A 23,334-nucleotide genomic window follows, 5' to 3' on the forward strand; every position below is an offset into this window, starting at 1 on the left:
TACTGTACCTGTAAAGCGCTTTGTGACCCTGGTCTGCGAAAGGCGCTGTACAAATAAATTACTTACTTACTTACTTACTATGCGAACTGCTACTTGGGCTATAACAAAACCACAGCATTCAGTGTGAGGGCACAACATTAGCTTCTCGTATGGAAGTATATTGTACAAACAGCTCCCCCTGTCGATATATGAGTGTAAGGACAGGTGAGAGGTAACAAGTTGAGAGGTCGTCGTCAGTGCGGCTGCACTTTTGCTGCAATTGCTCTACTCAACTCAAAGACGGTGGGATTGTCTTGGCTCAAAAGTTGGATCAGCTGCCCCCCCCCACGAAAAACAAATCTGGTGCGCAGCAGCCTCCACACGCTGCAGCTCAGAGGTGTGATACGCTGCTGCTCATGAGATTTGCTTGGCAACTGACGTTAGCTATCTGCTAGCTTGCTGGCTACTATGTGGCAACCAAGTTGCTGGGGCTAACTTGACAGGCACACTTGAATCAGACTGTGACCGCAGGGGAAAAACACGAAAGGTGCGTGCTTTTATTTACAGTGTGTTGTAGCCCAACAAAGGGAGCTGCATTAACGTGAGGTAACCTGAGCTAGTTTGTCATTTGTGTAGCATTTGGTTTGCTAAGTTAGCAGTTAGCATTCATGCAGTACATGTTAGCCTGGCTTTGAGATTACCTGCACTGCAGTCAAATACACTTGGGTTTTACTTGATTAAGTTTAATTGAAAGCAAAACTGAAGATGGAAATATTTGCTTTTGGCCTGCTTTTTTTCATTATTAGTTGACGTTATGTATCTTTTTAGTTGCATCTGTGCTCAACTGTCAAGGTTCACTCTTAATTTTAGCTTTGGCAGACAATTTGACAGTAGTCAAATGCTTCTTTGCATAAGAGAAGTGTCTCATATTTCTCTTACACAGTAATCTATGAAGGGATGATACTTGCAGAGGGAACATGGCATGGCTTATAGGGTAAAGGTTAACTGGTGAAATCTGTCTGGTTATTCATGATTCATCATGCACTGCCTTAACCGTGGATGTGGAATACTTTAGAGTTAAAGTGGCTTACAGAAGTATTTACCAACTTAACGTTTTTCCTTTTGATTTTATCTTTTTATTTTGCATTACAACCTGTAATTCTTTCTGGTTTGGAGTGGTGAGATTTCATGTAATGGACCTACACAAAATAGTCCAAATTGGTGAGGTGAATTTAAGAAAACGGCTTATTTTAAACAAAAAGCCGTGCAGGCATATGTATTTACCTGTTTTCTTTTCCTTTAAAAAGGGTCTGGTGCAACAAATTGCCTTCAGTCACATAATAAGTAAAAAAAAGAAAAAGGTCTACCTGTGTGTAGTCTGCGTGTCATTATCTCTGTACATACACCTGTTTTGAAAGGCCCCAGAGAGGTATAAATCAGGACTGGGTTATAAAATTATATCAAAAACTCCTACAGAGCACAATTAAATCCATCATCACCAAATAGAAAGTATATGACAACTATACAAACCTGCCTATAGACGTCAGTCAACCAGAACTCACAAACCAGTCAAGGAGGACATTAATTAATTCAGTCGCAATAGAAACCAAAGATTACCCTTTGAGACTGGTGTATCTGTCCATTGGACCACTACAAGCTGTATGCTCCACAGAGCACACAGCTTGTAACTGAAGAGTTGCCAGATGAAAGCCATCGCTTACAGAGAAGTTCACTAAAAGGCATGTGGGAGACGCCCCCAAACATAAGGGAGAAGATCGTCTGGTCACATGAGACTAAAATGAAACCTTTTGGCCATCAAGGAAGATGCCATGTTTGTCGCAAACACAACACCTCTCAGCACCCCAAGAACACCAGCCGCTCGGTGAAGCATGGTGATTGCAGCATCATGCTGTGGGGGATGTTTTTCATCAGCAGGGACTGGGAAATTGGTCAGCGGTGAAGGACCGATGGATTGTGCAAAATGCAGGGAACTTTTGACCTTCCAGCAGGAGAATGACCCTGAGCATACTACTGAAGCAACGCTTGAGTTGTTTAAGGGGATTTGTCTCAGTGTGTTTGAATGGCCAAGTTAAAGCTCGAGCCAATTGAGAATCTGTGGGCATGAGTTAAAGGTTGCTGCAAACCAGTGGAACCCATCCAACAGGAATTAGATGGAGCAGCTTAGCTTTTGAAAAATCGGCAAAAATCCCAGTGGCTAAATGTGGCAAGCTCATAGTCTCAAAGAGAGTTGCTGTTGTAATTGCTGACTTTTATGGTGTGGATACTTATGCATGTTCAAGGTTTCTTTCTTTTTTTTTTTTCTTTTTTTTTTTTTTTGCATTGTTTCTTGTTTACCTCTTATCGGTCAAAATAGTATTGCAAATAAAAGGATTTCAGGCTAACTTAATCATTTCTATTACAAAGCCTCGTTGAGTATCAATCAAGCAGTTCCTGGTATGTGATTAGTTGCCAATAGGCCTTTTCATAGCTAGCTTTCTGACTTTTTAAAGCAAACAACAACAAAAACTGGATGTAATGAGAGTTCAGTCCCATTTAATGATCCTGTTAACCGTGAACCAACAACAGCTGAACCTGCTCTAAATGGCATCTTATCATTAACACTGCATTTCCTGCTATGACCTTCTCAACATCTGCCAGGAAAAAGGTCTGCATGCTTTTTTTGGACAGCTTTATAAGATAAGTAACTCCCACCTGTTTGGACACTTATAAACACTAGTGTGAGGCTTCTCACCTTGTAAGTGTTGTTTACACAGGATTCATTTTTAGATTTCCTTGTCGTAATAAATTCCGAAAACTTCCTCGCCGGTGTGGATTTGAAAGAATGCTACCCACATCTTCCTCCCCAGACAATATTAATCTAGATTTTCCACTACATTCCACTCTAGGTTAATTTTTTTCCCCCACATATATATATATGCCTCTTGTTAAATTGTCACTCTCTTGCACTTTAATATTTTATTTTTTTGATGGAAAAAAAACAAGGGAAACTTATATGGAATCGCCGTCTACATTGCATTACTAAAGCAAATACCGAGCAATTTGAAAATTGAGCATGAGTTCGGAATTCAGAGAGTGCTTGCAGAGCTTAAGTTGCGATTATGCTCGCTGCATTGGAAATTGCGCAATCGAATTGTTACGCCAACACAGTGCCGTAATTTTTTACATTGGGCTTCTCCACTGGGCCAATGGTGTATCAACGCCACAGGAATAGCATCAGAAGAAGTCATACAGGAAGTGTGATATGCATGTGCAACAAACGTAACAGTACAGTTTCAACTTCTTTGTTTCACATTTGAGCCGCTTTTTGTAACATTTGCAATAGATTAACCTTTTTGGGTTTTGATCAGGGTGGTACAGATGCCTGTACAGACAGACCTGGTCACACAGTCTTCCCTTGCCGCTCTTCCTGTTTTTTCAAATTCACCCGTCGGGCTGCTCTTGCCAAATAACAAGAATTGAGAGATGCATAACCGGCTGAAACGACACCAGAGTGCCAGAAGTGCCAGTTGTTGTCAATTTTGGCGTGAAGCATCGACAAAGGCAAGAATAGCTAGCATAAATGAAGCATTAAGAAGCTGGAGAAGGACTCTAAAGCATCTTCAAGAAGGTAATTCAGCTTGAAGTGACAGAACGTTAACAAACTGACCTAAGGATATATGATTTAACATCCAGAAAAGCCAAATATTAACTATTGCTAACAAGAAAACAAGGTTATAGTGACATAAAGGAAGCAGTCGTGGACTGGATTACGGAATAAAAAGTGATATTCAACAATCTGCCATTCCCATTGGAGATGATGCTGGCACTTTTGTGAGGTGTAGGTCTAATAAAACGTATAAAGATGACTGCCTGGGGGAAAAAAAACAAGCTGCTTTCCACAATCATTGATGATATGGGGTTAATTTTGCTGAAATAACAAGATGAACTTTGGACACTTCTCATTTTATTCCATCAATCTAAAGGCGGTTTGGAGATGCTGAGGTCATTGTTCAGAATGATAACGCATCTTATCAAAGAGCATTAATAAAATGTGTTGCTTTCAGTCTTTCCCAGGAATCGTAGATATAGAGCTGGGTTTGCTTCTAGCAGCAAGTTATGGAGATCGAAATCTTTGGCATCACCTTTTTCATTCCTCTACTTTCTCTCCCCTTTTTCCTCTGTTTCTTGTACAGACCCATACATACACACACACACACACACACCACTTAAGCTCGTTGTTTAGCCGAGACATGTTTGACCTCTTCACTCTGTTTTGCTCTGTTGGGATGTCTGGTCTTAGCTTAAAGTTAGGAATGCAAAAGGACTGCCAGAGAATTCAGACTTGGACGAGGAGGAGTATGCTGTGACTTGTGTGTGTGTGTTTGTGGTGTATCTGGGAGAGCGCTTTCAGGACCATTTCTATGGTGAATAAGTAGATTTAAAACCATCAAAATGGATGGGACTAAATAAAACTCACAAGCAGCTCTAGCCCTGCTCTATGACAACAAAGGTCTCAGTGGATGCCTTTAAATAAATATTGATGAGTCCCTGGTGTTCACTCCAAGCAGAAGAAAAACATGTTTATTGAACACTTTAAATTTCATAATTCCATTTGCCTCTTATATCCCTGGCTCCAGGTGTGTCACGTCTAATGTTGTTTTATGAATAGGCTTATCTAATTGTTTCAGCAGCCACCCAGGAGGTGTTTTTTTGCATGTGTTGGGACACAGCCCTAATTGCGGCAATTGTGCTGAACACGCCTGTTGTCCTCACCTCTCATGGCTCACATTTTCCGTTGCTAAAACCAGTAACCCTTAAATCCTTATTAACAGCATAATCATGCACACAAATAGTCTTGCATTGGTTAAATGCATCTTTAGACACTGGTCGCTGCCACGAGAATTGCTGCGTAAGGGTCCCCCTGAGGATGTGTGTAAGAAACATGATGAGCATGTCGCCTGAACCAAAGGCTTCTACAGTCGCGAGAGTAACTGAGGTGGAAAGTTGTGAGCTTAAGTTCCTATAGGTGAGGAAAACATCTGTTGTAGGATATAGCTACCTGTGGGATCAGTTCAGACTTCATGCGACAGCAAGGTCATGGCCTGGATAGATACCCTTTATATTTTCTTTAAACGTTAGACTTCAGGGACTTGCCATTAACTGGTTTTAATGCTAATAAAGGACTTTTTAATTTGTCAGTGATGTTGAAAGCTTTGGATGAAACACTGCCTTGGGTCCATTTACTTTTTCATTCAGCCAGATATATATTACACAGCTGATGTGACATTTTTCCCACATTATGGGAAGAGCCGGAAACGCTTGGGGTCGACTGCACGGAGCTTCTTGTGACACGTGAGGACTAATCTCTCCTCAGCTGAGAGCTTCAGTTAAGGTTGCTGCACACACTCAAAAAATGTGTCCTTTGTTGAGTAAAAAGTATTTAATTTATTAAAAGGGTTTTTTTTAGTGAAACTTTTAGTTTCCATGGTAACTGTTATCATCTCTTGTAAGCAGCGCAACAATTATTTCAAACAAATTGTAGAAAAAAATAAAACAAGAAAATCTGATTTATTTTTTAATTATTATTTTATTCACAAGCTAACTGGATGTTGATTTGAATGTTGAATCTTTCTCTTAATGAATTGATCTTCATGTTATACAAGCTCTTTAATCCCGATGCATTTTCTGTCAATTACCCCACGGACCCTTGGGAAGCCGAGCGTGCAGCTGTCTCCTCTTCTTTTGTAGACTGAACTCTACTGCGGTGTTCAGCTGACAGGTTGACTGACATTCAGTGACTATTGTGGGGCACCATTTCATTGTGGACATGCATTTGCTTGCCAGTAACTCGGTGGAGAGATCCTGCAGCATAAACCGATCATTAACTGACGATGGCTGAAAGAGCATAGCTGTGGAAAGTAGATCAGACTGTAAATGACTGGGCGACTCATAAATTATGGGCCAGTAATTTCTGTAATCTAAAGCAATCACTTGTTATCATGTTGGGTCCTGGGTCTTCTCTGTGTGTGTGAGAGAGAGAGAGAAAAAAAAAAAAAAAAACAGTAAAATTTTTTATTTAGTTGTAATGTGCTTTTATGAGATGTGACTGTGTTGCATCCTGTCCATGTGAGAATAGCTTATTTCCAGGAGTTGATGATTACTCGGTTGCTATTTAGATACAACCTGTAAACTGAATGCACATCAGCAACGATCCTCTTCACACAGTGGAGCTATTCTACGAATTCCATGAGGTCAAAGTCTTTTTTTTTTTTTGCAAACGAACGGGCAACAAAAGAGGTGGGACACAGCGAAAGGCAGAGTCGCCGAGATTTCAACGAAGCCCACGGTCTGAATGAGAGGTCGGCGCGTTTCATGGTTTGTGTCCGCCAATAGCGGTGGAAGCTGAAGTGGTCACCTCTGATGTAATTTAAATGACAGGGGATCCCCTCTGGCATGTTCAGATGAGTCATTTTAACCTATCAGATGTGTCATGGACGATTGAAGGTCCTTTGGTTTTGAATTTCACTTCCCTCAAGAATACAGCTACAGACATGAGCAGTATTCGACCTCCTGATATGGTTTGAATCAACATACGTACTTTTTTGTATGACCTTTTATGTGAAACCAGTTACTACATCAGCTTTTTTTTTTTTTTTTTTTTTTTTTTTTTTCCAGCACTGCTCAGTTCTGCACCCACGTTACAGATAGCCGTTGTTCAAGCTTGGAATAAATCATAAGGATAGTCACTGACAAGTTGTTTTCAAAGCATGGTGAATTTAAATTTTGGTTTAATAGAATTCTCCTCTATTTTTTACGAGTCGTTTTAAGCCACTAAAAGCAAGACTTTCAGCTAGAGCAACTTGTAACAGCATGGCCGGCCACTCTTGAGTGACAGTGCACCCACATTTTATCGCCCACCGTCGAAAAGGTTCCCCTATTTACATTCCGTGCATGGAAAATGCCTGCCCTGGATTTTCCATTGTTTGTGGGGAAATATGTCAATGGAACAACAGAGCAGTCGTCTTAGTTATTGATAAGAGTGTCAATTATCACATCTGTTTCATGTCGCAGATATTCTGCTTCACTGCTCTTTTCTATAAAGGAGATTCACTTTAGGAGTCCTCAAACAGCACGAGTGGACACATTTATTTTCAATGGGAATATGTGTCCAAACCTTAAACTGGTGCTGTGTGTCATAGTTTATCATCTCCCATATTTCATTTTACAGCCTTTGCTTATTCTTCAACTGCCCGGGCCTGTTCTTTATTCATTTTGCTTTGTTTTGGACTAATCTTGCCTGTTTTTCTCTCACAGATGGCTGTCTCAGTGCGAGGCCTGTACTTTGTCGTTACCCTATTTTTGGGTAGTTTCTTTGGAAGTGTCTTCATGCTGGGTCCATTCTTGCCACTCATGCTGCTGTCTCCTGCTTGGTACCGCTGGATCACTGATCGAATCGTTGCTACCTGGCTCACGCTGCCCGTGGTGCGTACACCAGCTTTAACCTTTACTTCCCCTTCTAATGTGCACACCGGGTGGTCTTAAGTCATCTTTGTCATTAAGTCATAATTTGCATCATCTAGACTTTATTTAGGCTTCTACATTTAATTAGATTTAATTTTGTAATAGTTACACCTCATTAATTCAGATTATACTTGAACTAATCAAATACAGACTTTATGTATAATAACGTCCAGATATGATTGCTTCATTTATCTTATTACTCTTACAATCTCTCCAAATTCTGTACACGTTTCCTCTTCCCAGTCCCACCTCGCTCTCACTAAATTGTTTTTAAACTATTACTCTTGTATCTCCTTCTTATCCACCTCTCTACCTCTGTCTGCCACTCTTGCAATCCTTCCCATTCTTCTTTCTCTTGCACACTCTATTCTTCCCACTGTTCCTCTCTCCTTGGTAGTCTTTGCTGGAGCTTGTGTTTGGGGTGAAGGTGGTGATTACAGGTGATGGCTTTATTCCGGGGGAGCGAAGTGTGATCATCATGAACCACCGCACCCGTCTGGACTGGATGTTCCTTTGGTGTTGTCTGCTCAGGTACAGCTACCTTCGTCTGGAAAAGATCTGCCTCAAGGCTGCACTCAAGGCTGTGCCCGGCTTCGGTGTGTATGCAGCGGGAGTTCTTTCCCACACACACTCACAAGCACACTCTTAGATATGTCATAACGTATGCTTTACAGGGCATTTCAGGGCAAAGGTATAGTTGCTTTGGAATTTACTTTTGAGCAACAAATGAAATAATCTTGTTTTAACTGAAACAGTTTGAATCTAAATATAAACGAGGAACAGTGTAATGCAGATTTTTTGTGATGGAATGGTATTAAAAGCAACGATTAAGATTACCAAAGAAAATCAGCCTTTGAGAAGACGCTGGTTAGACGAGCTGTAGTTGTGTAGTAGTAGGTATTAACGAAGGGAAGGCCGAATGTTGGGTGTTTTTCCTGAGAAACACAGGCCAAGTCGAGTTTGAAGATTTGCAGAGCCAGTTAAAGATGAGAAAGTAATCAGTTATACATAATTTTGGCTTTATATGTACTTTGCAGGTTGGGCAATGCAGGTGGCCTGCTTTGTCTTCATTCAGCGTCGCTGGGAGGCGGACAAGAAGCATTTGGGAAACATGCTGGACTACTTTTGTGACATCAGGGAGCCCCTGCAGCTGCTGCTGTTCCCGAGGGGACAGACCTCACAGGTGAGAAGTGAAGATTGCAGCTCTCTGTTCATTCATGGGACAGATTCCATTGTTTCATTCTCAGAATGTGTAACCCAACAGCTAGTTTCCGGAGCTCAGTGTGGCCCCATGCGTGTTTTACACCTTTGGACTGACACCGTTATGCAAATATGATTTCGAAGTGCAAAGTCATAACTAAATCTCTCTCTCTCTCTCTCTCTCTCTCTCTCCTCTCTCTCTCTCTCCTCCTCTCTCTCTCTCTCTCTCTCTCTCTCTCTCTCTCTCTCTCTCTCTCTCTCTCTCTCTCTCTCTCTCTCTCTCTCTCTCTCTCTCTCTCTATCTCTCTCTATCTCTATATATATATATATAATATATATATATATATATATATATAGTAATTTCTGCAAGAATGCTCTGAACTGTCAGTCCAAGCAACACAGACACCAGTGCCTAAAGCCCCATTGGTTCATAGTTAAGCTAATCAAAGTCCTGGGTTGCTCACTACATGAAGGCGTATTGTCTCTTAACACATCATGTCATGATGGTCCAGTGTACTTGCAACATAGATGCTCTGTTTATTTAGGGTTTTAAATATTGTTTTGCTGTCCTTTTTGCACCCTGCATTATGTCTATCCATGCTTGCATGTACACACGTTTGTATTTAAACCTCCTAAACCCAAAGGCTTAATTTGACGCATGAAACCTAGGTATGTGTACACTATGTTCTGGTGTCTTAAACGCAAGTTGTCATGTTTATTACTCCCCTTATACTTTATTCTAGAGGCTAACATGCCGACTCCCATCTAGAGGATGGCGTTCAGGGTTCACTTAAGCTTAGAACATTTCCATGACTCCATGTGAAGCTAAAAGAACCTGTGAACTGAATGGAAGATTGTGTAAGAGTGACAAGCCGCTGTGTTGTCTGAGAGCAGGGGCCTGATCTTCTCCAGTCTGTCTGTAGTTCTTTTGTTTTAGGAGTTTGTCTGAATCAGCTGCTTGTTACATAATATGACCGATGAGCCATGATTGAGTTTACATGTTCCTTCAACAAGTTACTTAGGAATGTTTGGTTAATAAACAGTTATATTCCCTGTGCAGTCATATCCATTAACAATTGTCATTATTGTAACTGCAGAATTTATAAAAGTGGACTACAATTTTGTTTTGTAGCTTTGTTAGCCAAGTTTTGCTTTTGCTAGTAAGAGTAAGTGGCTTACAATCGGCTGTTTTAACTGTATTACCAGTTAGAAATAATGATAAGTGTAATGAATTAGGATTAAAGGTTTATGTGGTACTTAAAACAATCACGACTACACAATGTGTAGACATACTGCATGTGTGATATGATTTGATAAACTTAAAGGGGAGTGCCGTTGCCTGAGGTTTCTTCTATGTGTCACCTGCAGAGAACACGAGAGCAAAGAGTGATGCGTTTGCTGTACAGAACAACCTACCAAAGTTGGAGTATGTGCTACATCCTCGCTCCACCGGATTCACCTTCATTGTGGACAGACTGAAAAAAGGTCAGCATGATCCACATCACCAGTCTCTGAAATTATGGAATGTGTACATTCAGCATGATGACTGTCTATTTACAGTTGGTCAGACAACAGATACGCACATTTTTGATGATTAATGTTGTTTGTTTGAGTGAGCGTAAGCTGGACTTAAAGCCTGACATCAGGGTGGAAATATTGCATCAGCGAAACCAACGGAAAATGATATGTTCGCACGATGACTGTAGTTATTCCACCGACGTTTGTGGAAGAGGCATCATACCTGTTATTCTTTCAAGTCCTAGACCTATGCTTCATCCCGCTGCCAGCCATTACAGCTCCCCAGAGACTCTCCTGTTTCTGTATGAGCTAATTCTGGCGGTCCTCCAGAGGTCTTAAATACCACCTCTGGCCCTGCTGTCTCACCCACATTCTCCCTGGATGCTGAGCATAGCATTAACTCTCCAAGCAGGTGTTGTGAATCAGTGTGATATCATCAGATTAATACTCATCCCCTTCTCTCCGCACCACCGACTGACACGACGTACATGTTCTCTTTGTCCACGTCTACTATGCCCCTCTCAGCTCTATTTTTACCATGGTAGAGCTAAGCTGTGCGGGAGCAGGCACTGGCAGGTGCCACTCTGTGCTGCTGATATTTCATTTAGTTCTCCTTGTGTGTTATAAAGGCACTGCGGATTAGTGATGATGGCTCATGGTAGTTTTGAAGCAGCAAGTCCCTGGATAATTAGTTGTGTGTGAATAATGGGGTGGATGAAATGGGATTTTGAACGGTGCTTAGCGTAGTTGCAATAACCAGTGTGGGTGTTTGAAATGTCAGTAGCATGACTTCACATTTTGAAATTGGAAGATTTTAACAGCCAGAATTGTCCCCTTGGTTATGTAAATTTCGTGTGCCTTTTCTTAGGAGACAACCTGGATGCCGTCCATGATGTTACAGTGGCATACCCCAAGAACATCCCTCAGACAGAACGTCACCTCATATTGGGCCAATTCCCACGCGAGATCCACTTCCATGTCCGACGCTATCCAGTGTGTTCACTTCCCACCTCTTCCTCTGACCTAGAGTCTTGGTGTCGAGAGCGTTGGGCTGAGAAGGAGGTTCGTCTGCGGGACTTCTATTCAGGCCAGCCCCGTGGCTTCGACAGGGACGGGGTCGCACGTGTGCCACCTTGTAAGTCAGAGCTTCGAGTGGCTCTGATAAAAGCTGCCTCGTTGCTGTACTGGAGCAGCTTCATTGCTTTCTGTTTCACTGGCCTGTGGCTCTGGGCTCCTTTTAGGCTGTATACCCTTGTTATGGTTGGAGTATATATGGGCCAGCAAAAGCTAGCTGGAGGGCTGGAGCTGCTGGAGTTGGCTTGCCATCGATACTGGAAGTCCAGGGGTGCCGACATGGGTGAGAAAAAAAAGGAGCTAGATGGAAAGATGCAGTAAAGCACGCAAAGCAGTTTTAACTCGACAGTGAGACCTTTCCACCCATAACCAGCAAGGACGCTGAGGTAGATCAGTTGTCTTGACCTGTTCAGACCAGAGGGCAATGGGGATCCCTTTGAGGAACCCAAGGTTCCATGCCTTAAAAAGAGAGTAACAAGTGCACCTTCTGATGTAATGCATGACCTCAGTAGAGAGCTTACATTTCTGTCAAAGAAGAAAATTAGGAATGTAAAGTATATGTATCCTTGCCGGGTACAAGGAATTCATCCAATGTGATGTTTCACTTGCTCTTTTGTATATTTCTCTGTACACAATCACAGTCATTTAGCTTGATGTTTGTACATTTTATCTTTTTATGTTGTTTGTGTTGATGGTTGGTCACTCTGAACCTCAATGTCGACATATTGGTGTTTTGGTATACTCTTGTCATATCTTAGGAACTGGTTTTATTGTATTCTATGTTGCCCTTAGTTTTATGTCATAAATGGAGCAGAGCCATAGTACAGGCCACCTGTACATGTGATGACTTCACTCTAACCAATACTCAAATTAGCACTGCTAGCTGGATTAGACATTCAACCGTTTGATTCAATCACTTTCCATTAGCGGTCTCTATAAAGGACAGAAAAGGGTTTACGTAATTCCCAGAGAATTACAGCGGAGTATACAGGTATATACAGTCTGTGTGTCTTTGTTTACCTCCACTGGGTATAATAACCCTTTTTATACAAATTGGAAAAGTAACTTGTTTCCAGTCAGTCCATAGAGACAGCCTGTGGTGTTCATTTGGTCATGTTTGCTCAGTTAGCTTAGATTTTGCACATAAAAACCAAAGTTGAGAAAAGCAGACATGATGTTTTTTTTTGTTTTGTTTTTTAAGAAGTAACCAAACAGATCGTAGTTTTTCTGTTCAGGAAGAGGTAACTTTGTACATTACAGGAAAAGAAACCTGCAGCTTTACTGCGGCAATCCTCGCAGTATTATCAAATCAAAGATCAAGGTAAGATTGTACGTCTGAATAGTTCTAAAAGTAGACGAGCTTTGCTCCCTTTCTGGGAATGAAGGGATGGCTTGTAGAGGCAGGATGTGGGTGGTGCTGGGTGAAAGAATACCCTGTTGGGACAACATTACCCTTCAATGTGCAGGGGGGCACAGAGAACCAGACTTGGAGTGGAAAACTGCCCCTGAAGTCAACCTAATCCAAAAAAGCCCTGTAATGCCCACCTCTGCCTGTGTCCCTCTCTGGAGGACTGGCACCGAAGCTCCTGCTAAATTCAATTAGCGAGGGACAGCTGAGAGAGCCACTCCAATTGTGCCAAAAAAAAGGACAGAAATGAAACGAGTCAAGAGCATTACTTTAGTCGCACTTTTGATCCTCTTAGCAACTTTTCCCAATATTATTTCAGACGCATCACTTCTGTGGGAAAGGAAGAAATGTGTCTGAGTATAAATCAATTTCTGTAACACTGTGTGATGTAGCTGACCTCTTCAGCCTAATTTTATAAGACAAATCTCTGTCACAGTCACCCAAACAACAAAAGTGTCTTTTATTTTTTATTTTTCATGTTTATGCAAATCTGGAGCTCCTGTTGTTTAAGTGTAAATGAGTTGATTCCAGCCACTGTGATGCAGCTGTGTTAGCAGTTTTCTCAGCATGTAGTAGTTTACCAAACATGGTACTGTTTCTTGAAAGCATTTAAAGCTCCTGAACCAGCCAGAATCCCTGTGTGTTCGTCTTTCAGTTGTGTTGTTTTGAGTTGCTCACTTCACAATTTCTCGTTCACGCTGGACCTCTTCAAAGTCACTGTCCTCAGGTAAATACATTAAACACTTGCAAGTCTATTAAAGGAAGAAATGTATACATATAAATAAATATATATCTCATTATTAAAGTGTCCAGTTATTGTTTTTGGTCTTGTCTTGTTTGTTTGGGGTTTTTCAGATTTTGAAGGAATTTTTAGGTGTTTTACTCAACATCATTTCCAATATATGGTGTCATGTTCAATGCTTTCATTTTTATCAGCTGCAAGCCACCCTGTGTGTGGTCTCGGCTGCCCATTAATCTATAATGTACTGTAACAGTCACTAAATTACAATGAATGAGTCAACAAGACCATGAATGCTTACATTACACAACACTAATAACATGGTTTGCCTTGCCTGTTTTGCACACACACACACACACACACACCAACCACAGACCACAAAAGGTCAGAAGATTTGAAGGTGAAGTGCAGTCGCCATAGTAACTCATGTTGACTCCCCTGTCTCCTGGCAACGGGATGTAGAATGATGTCAATGGAAAGCATGCTATTTTGTCCTGGTGACAGAATGATGTCACTCCTGACTCCTGGTGGTGGGGTTCTGAGATCCTGTCAAATTAAAGAAAGACTAGCGGAGAGGATAAACTGAAATAGCTGTCTCGGGATGATGAACCATAAGCCAATTAAGGGTTCAATTATGCTTCCCTTTTTTTTTTTCCCTTGAACAGGTCGTCCGTTGCAGCTGAATATAACTTCAAATTTTGCTCTGACAGATTTGACAGAGGGTGGACAGATGATCCACAAAGACTTTGTCACCCTATATGAGACACAAGAGAGAATCTATGAGTCAGTTTTCTCATTTGTAGAGATTTGTCCTTAAAACAAACTCTTAGTCGTAGAGCACCTGCGTGAAATGAGTGCATGAGATCAAACAACGGGGAATTTGAGGGTTAGTAGAAATGCAGTTTTGTATACTTGCACACTTGTGTCAAGACTGTTCCATCTAGGCTTGAGCCACGTCCATCCAGTTTCATGCAGACTAATAGGATCAACAAGGCAGTTAATTACCCTTATCTGGCCAGATGGCTTTTTCAATAAAGACAGCGGACAATCTCGAGATTATGCAGGGACAAAAGCAAAGATGACAATGAACTATAAAGTATCTATGAGTTCTCTGGAGTAAGAGCTTCCTTCTTGCATCAAGTCATGAGGGGCATTTAATTGGCTTCAGGCAGGGTCATGAAAACAGTCTTCTCAGTCCAAAAATGCCCTCTGTGTCTCAAAGAAGGAGAAAATCTGCAGTATATACAAAAATAGCTGCAACGACATCAACTTATCGTGTTCAAGAACAATATTTGTGAGCTCCAAGAATGAACACAGAAAAGCAGACAAGTTGTTGATTTACCCCTCGGTGACACAGACACACCGACAAAAAAGCGCCTTCCAGCAGCATCTGAGCTATAAATAACTCTACGGCAGCACTGCAATATTAGTGGGTGGATTAGGGGTGAGTCGTCATTTCCTATTTATAAACCAAATTCGGTCAAACCACCTCTTCTTGAATGATTCACAGTGACTGCTGCATAGCTCGGATTAAAACTGGACTTGGTTTTTAATCTGGTGCACTTTTGCTTTTGTTGTTAAATCAGATGCACTGTTTGCAGACGGCCATTGGCCCGCATAAGGTATTTACTTTGCTCTAAATAATTGATGAGACTTTTCCTTTAATTTGCTCCAATGCATTACATTACTAAAACATCTTTGCAGACTGCAGTAAAACCCTTAAAATATTGCCAAGCAGGTTAACGTCAGAGGCAGGCTGAGATTCTGCACCACCAGCATTTCCATCTCAGCATCTCAAACCTGATTCCCAGTACTCTGCTGCCACCTAGAGGTTCAGGGTTTAAAAACATTTTTCCTCCCCATCATCATCCTGTAGTTAGGCCAACTAAACGCCACACAGTGTGGTTTCAAGTGGAGAGAAAGAAAAACAATAAGGTTACTGATAGTGACCGTAGCCACGTGTGTTAAAACACATGTCCCATCTTATTGACATTAAGCATTTTCCCAACACAGTGTTTTTAGGTTTCAACAGTATTCATATTGATCAAACAACAACTTGGTGTAAGAGCCAAACCTGGCAAGACGACATCTTTATTTAGAAATCACACCGGAAAAAAAGCTTGTCATAGCCACAGAGGATAACTTTTTTTTTTTTTTCCAATTCCCAAGTCAAGACATTTTCAAGATAAACAAATCAGTCCAAATATCACTCGTATAATGTATGATAAAATCAAAACAATTAGCCTGTGAACAAAATGACAGCGAACACACACTGCACAGACTTTGGAACAAGAATGGTGTCAGTGTTTTGTATTTATTCATCTTATATCTGGTAGAAATGACAACTCGTACCGCCTTGCAAAAATAATGAAAGTTGGACCATTTTGGAAATGCCACGAGGGATTCTCACCAACCCTCCCCCCCGTTACACCGGGACTGCAAAGCGGTGCGATAAACTCAGTCCAAAAACCAATCTCAACGGGTCATGAAATTATTATTTTTTTAAATCTTACAATTTGATCATATAAAATTGAGGCTCTCTTCTATTCTACGCACAAGGCCTTGACTTTAAAGAAAAATACTCCATTGACGTTCACCTCGCGTTGTGTTTTTAAAAAAAAGACGAGTCATTCTGCTGAAAGCAGTTCACCACGTTCAGACAGCATCTGCTTCGAACCGTGTCTAAATGTACATATTATGGTCGAACGCGGGCAGGATTTTAATGTATTTCCAGACTTCCATTCCATTCACCGAGGGCCCAATGTATTCTGTTTTTATAATTTCTGTGTTATTAGGACCATTTTGAAACATGACCCATCCTCTCATAAAGCTGTCCTTTAGTCAGTCAGCTGGCAGCCTGAAAATGCGTCCGTCACCGCGGCAGCGAAGACTCTTGGCTGAAAGATACAAGCTTCTGACAAGTCACTGAAGGGACATGTTGCTCTTCACACAGCGCAAACAGGCACAGAATCCATGGTAACAGATGTGTGTTGCTGTAGCTGAATTAAACGGCACAACTGTTTTCTGTGTGGGATATCACTTCCACAATTTGGACAGTAGCAACTGGACTATTAAACCACTTTGTGTGCATTTGAAAAAAATGATAGATCAATAACAATGCATGCAAGCAAGATAAAGAAAATAAAACAGCTTAATCATTGTCATGCACAACAACGAATACTTAAATATGACATCAATCTGTGCAGTCCTTGTGGTATCATTTGGATGAGAACAGATTTTAAACTTTAATACACCCACTAAACAACAAGCTAAGCGAATGGAACCAATGGAGAATTGGCTGCTATCTCGGTGTCTTGTTCAGTGCTAACCAGGGACATACTGTGACAAAGTTCACAACACAGAAGCACAACTACCACAAAAGCAATATGCAAGTGACATCTCAGTTGGGGCTGGTTGCTTTGCCTTTGTATGGACAGCGATCATACTCAGCCGTCCACTTGTATAGATAAATAAAATAACTTGGTGAAGATATTAGATGTGACCTGTGTAATCTCGTGCTTTTATTTAACTACCATGAAAGTGTGTTGTGCACCTCATGAAGCGATGAAAATTCTGCCCGATTGTGCTCACACTTGAGTGAAGGTACAACTCCCTAACAATGTTCCCAGCTGTGTCGGGGGGGGCTGCCCAATGACATATGAATTAAGGGATATTTTGAGGAAGCCTACTCGGCGAGAATAGATCCAGCACGCCAGTCTTCGAATCAGCAAAGGTTTGTGGTCATATGCCAGAGAGGGAAGGGTGTGTGGGATTGAAGTCAAAACTTCACTGGCCCCTAAGTTTGCAGGTGGTGATGTGCAGCGAAGAGGCAAGGGGTTACAGGAAAGGGATATGAGGGCATGGCAATGTCCAGCGCTCAGGAGTTGTCTGAGGGGACATGCTCTTCAAAGCCCTCACTCTCCCTCACCAGAGCCCTCTCCAGGATGACACGTCCCTCTTTGTAACGCTGACTATCCTCAGTGGCAAACTCATAGATCCAACCCAACTTGCTGTTGCAGTTCTTGCAGCTGACGTCCCTCACCATGTGTCTGCCGGTAAGCATCACTCTGTCCTGGACCTCGCTATATTGGAGGTTCACCACCTATAGGGGTTGATACATAAGCTTGATACACCTTCTGGAACATGAAATTAGACATCGAACATGTATACCTTGGATTTAGGAGTGCACGTCACAGCTGGCCCGTAACACCGTACCTTATTGAAGAGGAAAGCTCTGCCCGTAGCCCCTGTGAATCGTGTGGAGATGAGCTCAGATCGATTAGTCAGGATAGTGTCGCAGTTGGCACAAGAGAAGAGGCGTGTTCCGCCAATGTGGTCCAGGAAGATGCGTCCCATTGTTCAATCTCCGTGAATTAGGGAACTATAACCCTTTCCTTAAAAAACAAAAAGGGAAAATGATTAACTGTTTAAAGCAGAGGTCTTCAACAGGGGGTCCGCGACCCCCAGGGGGTCCGCGGAGGTACTGCAGGGGGGGCGCGAAATCTTTGGTTGATTAGACGATTTAAAAAAAAAAAAAAAACATTTAAATTTTTTTTTTTTTTTTCCCAAACAGTTTTTTTCTCACAAATTGTGTGCAAACATGTGCCATCCACAGATGGTTTGAGGATTCATTGTCCCATCTACATGCAAACACTCTGGAGTCTAAATCCCGCCGGCGGGATTTTTTTTACACATCTCCAAAAACACATCTGTAACTCTGTGAGTTTTTGTCATTGAAACATATAAGTGACACCATTAAAAACCTTGAAACTTCTAGTTTTCAAATATATATATATTAAAATAAATTATATAGGTGGCCCTTTTAAAGAGAGTGAACAGAAATCTTTGGATTTTCTGTAGTCTCAGACTGCAGCAGCTTCCTAGGCCACACATATCACTATTCACATGTAAAGTACCAGGTGATTGAGTGGCTATTCACAGGTGAGAACATGCCCCATTCAGCCAGCATGTGGGGGAAGGCAGCAATGTCCTGCCAGTGACAGACAATTATCACATGGAGAGTGACAGGGGGGTGGGGTGGGGTGGGGGGAATCAGGGGTGTTACACACCCATCTAATTAGTATTCAACTAACAGAGACACTGCCTTGAGTTACAATTACTTTTTTACAGTTTGTGTGAAAACAAAAAAACATTTCTGACTGCACTTTTTACTTTTATGCAGCCAACACTTTTGTTTACAAGGTTCAACCTTCAAAAGTCTTGGCTAGATATATTTATAGTGTGTTTTCTTGCACTGTTTGAAGACCTCTAAAACTTGTTTTTTTGTACAGTTGTGTTTCCCCTCAATTTAAATAAAACTTGTTTGTATTACATTCACTTCAATCTCATATTGTTTTTTGTTAGGCTTTTCAGAACACAACCATATGTGTCACTTTTGCATAGATGTTTACAGTTAGTTGAAATACTTGAAAATGTCAAGGTGGTGACAACTGCCTCAGTCTCTGAAAAGCCTTAGACTCCAGGGGGTTAAAGTTAAAATCTGTGGATTATTTGAATAGCTCAGTGTTGTATGCAAGATGTTTGTTTATAAAAGGCAGTGGCACGGCCACCCTGTACCTTGCACATGTTTAAAATAAAAACATGAATATATTAACCTGTGTATTATTTGAATAGCTTAGTATTGAATGTACAATAACAGAGGACCTATGTTTATACACGGCACTAGGCCCCGTTAAATATAAAACACAATTGTATGCCATATAAATAGTAGGGGGTCCCTGCTCCAACTCTCCATCAGTTTGGGGGTCCCTGGCCTGTAAAACGTTGAAGACCCCTGGTTTAAAGCATAAAATAAAAACAAGCCCTGACAAGAAACACTATAGAGACAGTAACATCCTACATAACAGCCTCGGGTTGGCCAACATAAGACTGTACATCAATTGGCACAATAGGTTTGTAAACTCTAAGAGGTTTAGAAATATTGTTGATGAAATTGTAACTATTGTTGTGACACTAGGTAAAAGGCCTGACTTAGTAATAACAGTGAAATAAAAAAACATTTGATTTTAGTTAGCCTACTGTCAGGTTGTGCTCTTTTGCCCTTTCTTCCCTTCTTTAACTATTGTTTTTAAAGATTTGATCAAAGAAATCAGAAGAGGGAAACCTCTTCTGAAGGATTTTTTTCTGGAGGATTTTGCTCCAAAGCTTTTTCACTGCCTGATAAGCTTAACTTATCTCAGTTATGCTACCCCTCACCCTCCACCCTTATCACATGTGATGTAATCATTGGCGGATTCTCTTATTTTCACAAAACAGTTTGTCTGAAATTGTCTCAAATTTCTATGCTTGAAATGTTGGGGATTCACTGTGAGGAAACCAGATACGATAAGAAATACCATTCAAATAAATGTATCATAAAGCTCATATTGATATTGGCTGAACATTACGTGGAAGCGCTCTTGTGCAAGCCCCTCCCCCACAAGTTTAAAGATTTTAGTGATATCATCAAAAACAGTTCCTGACTGACTTGCCATGGGTAATGTTGACTGTAGGTGGCAGCTGGGCTTTATACACAGCTCATTATAAATGCCACGATGGGAAATACTTGGGAAAAAAAACTATTTGAGAGATATAAACGATGTCCTGCCTCACACGAAGAAACAATTTGGATTTCTGTTTGATTTGAGACCATTTAGCTATCAGGTGGAATTAAAAAGTCACTCGGACAGAAAGTCCGACGAAAATAACGTCAGGCTAGCCGCTCAGCTAACAACGACAACAGGCTCGGAGAAAGAGAACGACAACAAAACGCTTTTTTTCGGCTTAAATCCATATGAATGTTCCCTACCTTTGTGAACTGTTTGAAATAATGCACAGCCTGTCGTCCAGCAATGGTGTCACCAATATGCAAAGAATAACTTGAGCGTACGACTGTCGTTTTCTCGTCGTCGTCGGAGCTTTTGTTATTCTTTTTCAGCTGTTCCTGCCTGAGCTGCGCTTCAAGCTAGTATCAACATCCGGTGGTGACGTAGCAGCCTCTGCTGCAGCTTCTCGTGCTTGCTTCGGTTCTCCGCCAGGTGTCAGCAGAGCGGAGCCCGACCCGTTCACCGCGGAACAGAAGCACATAAATTCGGGTTTTCGAAAGCAGAAGTCGCAGGCATGGACGGGATGTCGAACGTGCCAGATTTGAGCACAGCCCCAGAGGTTTTTATTCCAGAGTTTCATGTCCCACAAAAAAAGAAGCAAAACAACCATCATTGAAATCGCTAAAGAAATATAAATGAAGAGCTATAACGGCAACAAAAAGATGTAAACTGACCAAGGTGTGAGAAATTAATGACTAACCTAACTGCAAAGGAAATCAGACCTCAGACCTCCACCAAAAGACAGAATCGGACAAGATATGAGTAAATAGAGGCACGATGCAAATGTCTTTGATACAAAACAACTGCACACTTTGTGTTTGATTTGTGTGTCTTAGGTTTTTGTAGGCTTGGGAGTGGTTTTGGAGGATTCGTTTCACAATGCAGTCATGACTGCAAGAAAAGCACTGTTGTAACAATTATGGCTGCATGGCAATCAGCAGACATTCTACCCCTGCAAAGGTTGGCCACAGTCATTATTACTAGTAACGCATGGGCTTTTGAACTTCAAGCAGATCAAAATGTCTTCTGTGAGAGATATAAAGTTTAGAAGAAAAATACAATTTACACTCAGACATGTGCTGGTAATCACACACCGTGATCATAGAGTTTCAGCAGTAGTCATGGCTGTCGCTAGCAGTCCCAAGAGACAGAAGCTTCAACAACAAGGGCTGTGACAACTAAGAGCACCAGAGGCTGAAGGAGATACTGGAAAGTAGTGGAATTTGTTTTCCCAGTGTGGCTGCAGCAGATTGTCTTCAGTGTTTCAAAGATCTCCAAGCGCAGACCCCTCAAACTCCCAGTCTTTATGCAGAAATGCATATTCCCGATATTCCGATTGCAACATGCCATGTCATAACACCCTGTAAACATTTTGGCTGCTAGATTAAAATCTGATAACTACAGAACATCAAGATATATTTTACACAGCATTGATCGGCAGGGTCAGGCTATCTGCAAAGTCAGCCTCAGGACAAGGTCATAAAATACAGAATATTGCAATCTAATCCTATCTCAAAACATCACCAAAAAATAAAGCTGTCTGGTTTTATTGTATCAATTCTTGCTAAGATGTAAATATATAACCATGGTGAGATAGATTCAATGCCAGGATGTACGTTTTATGATCAATTGTTAGGAATTATCCTGCCAAGACTGTCCATTCAGAGAAGTACTTAAACAACTATAAATGAGGCTGGACCCTGTATAGATAGATAGATACTTTATTAATCCCGAGGGAAATTCAAATGTATGCGACCCTTATAGTTTGCATAATTTTGGAAACATTATCAATGTTATACGTCATCAAGGGAAATCTGCCTTGAAAGCGAGAGAAATTAGATTGTAAATTCTGATGAAAATCCATTTGATTTAGACTTTTCACCTATTTAGAATTTTATCAGAACCCAGAAAATTCCCTGGAAAATCACTGTGTGTCTTCCATTGTGTCCAGTAATGAATGTGGAACAGTAATAAATCAATCAAATAAAATAAAATCACATCAAATTTATTTGTGTAGCACATTTCATGTACAAACAATTCAAAGTGCTTTACATAAAATAAAAGCATTGCAGCAGGGAGTGGAAGAAGCATTAAAAATACATAAAAGAATATAAAGAGAAACAAATAAAATCATTTAAATTAATTTAAAAACAAGCAACAGTCCAGATAAATTCAAAGATATCGTGCAGATTTCATGCATAGACACATGAGAAAAGAAATGTTTTTAACCTGGATTTAAAAATGTTTAATCTCCACTGGCAGTTTGTTCCACTTGTTTGCAGCATAACAGCTAAATGCTGCTTCTCCATTTTTAGTCTGGACTCTGGACTACAGACTATTAGACAGACATACAAAACTATTGATTTTCTTCTTCTTCTTTTTTTTACGACAGTGTAAGTTTTAGGTTGTTGATGAAGGATTGTGTGTCTTTCACCCATCAAATTAGCCATGTTATTCATAAAGTGGTCATAAATGTTGCCTAACATCTCACTACCTTCATACTGTGTCAGTTTCCATATTAGTATGATAGTATAGCTGTTTCATTCATAGAAAACCGCAGCTGTGAAGAGGAAAGCTTTAGAAAGAAGGCGATGTAACAAACTCAGTTTATTGTTATTTGGGAAGTATAAGAAGACGAGAAATGACGAGAAAAGATTGAATAAAAAACACAGAGGTGAGATTATCAATGCGCATGTTTTCACATAAGTAGTTTACCTCTTCCCAGTAAAAACTTTGCCCTCTTGGGACTCATTGTCTTCTCCACCCCCTTCACAGGTACAGTGTGTTTTACAGTCAGTGAGAAGTTACAGTCATTCTTCCTCTGAGGCTGAAGGGAAAGACAAAGAGGAGGCAATAGCACAAAGCCCTCAGTGTGGAAAATACTCTGTACCTCGCAGCATCATGAGTAGATCGGCACTCTTGATTCTGGTAGTTCTCAGTGGATCCTGCGCTACCTTTACAGGTAAATAAAGAGCATGGTAGTATTCATAAGTTTTGCCCAAATTTGGAGCACTGAATTGCTCTGCACACTTTAGGACTAGAGGTGCCAAACAGCTAACCCTAACCCACATGATGAGATCAGAGTGATTTGTTAACTAAACAACCTATTGCTATTTCACGGTTTTGTTATTGACATGTTCACACTGTTTGCTGATGCAAGTTAGCAAATAATGAACCATTTACCCAATTGTGAATGGAAGACTGTAACACATTCACCTGCACAGTAGTTGCGATTTTTTACCAGTGCAATAAAGAGTTTAGACTCTCACCATTGTTATAAAATATCTGGC

At 40.9% G+C, this 23,334-nt stretch overlaps 2 protein-coding genes across 2 annotated transcripts; one reads left to right on the forward strand and one right to left on the reverse strand.

Moving 5' to 3' along the window:
• Nucleotides 1-210: 210 nt before the first annotated feature.
• lclat1 (lysocardiolipin acyltransferase 1) lies at nt 211-13,500 on the forward strand. Its single transcript, XM_075447680.1, is given in 7 exon segments — nt 211-526; nt 7,294-7,461; nt 7,898-8,096; nt 8,538-8,663; nt 8,666-8,683; nt 10,069-10,185; nt 11,087-13,500. Coding segments are annotated over 6 exon segments (1,155 nt in total). The 5' UTR covers nt 211-526; the 3' UTR covers nt 11,614-13,500.
• A 2,001-nt stretch (nt 13,501-15,501) lies between these two features.
• On the reverse strand, nt 15,502-20,401 carry LOC142366298 (protein yippee-like 5). Its single transcript, XM_075448134.1, has 3 exons — nt 20,248-20,401; nt 17,655-17,833; nt 15,502-17,541 (listed from the first exon to the last, which is right to left on the reverse strand). Exons 2-3 carry the CDS (start codon nt 17,793-17,795, stop codon nt 17,317-17,319), a joined length of 366 nt encoding a protein of 121 aa, XP_075304249.1. The 5' UTR covers nt 17,796-17,833; nt 20,248-20,401; the 3' UTR covers nt 15,502-17,316.
• Between the last annotated feature and the right edge of the window lie 2,933 nt (nt 20,402-23,334).

This window comes from Odontesthes bonariensis, chromosome 17 (assembly GCF_027942865.1).
Source record: "Odontesthes bonariensis isolate fOdoBon6 chromosome 17, fOdoBon6.hap1, whole genome shotgun sequence".
Lineage (NCBI taxonomy): Eukaryota > Metazoa > Chordata > Actinopteri > Atheriniformes > Atherinopsidae > Odontesthes > Odontesthes bonariensis.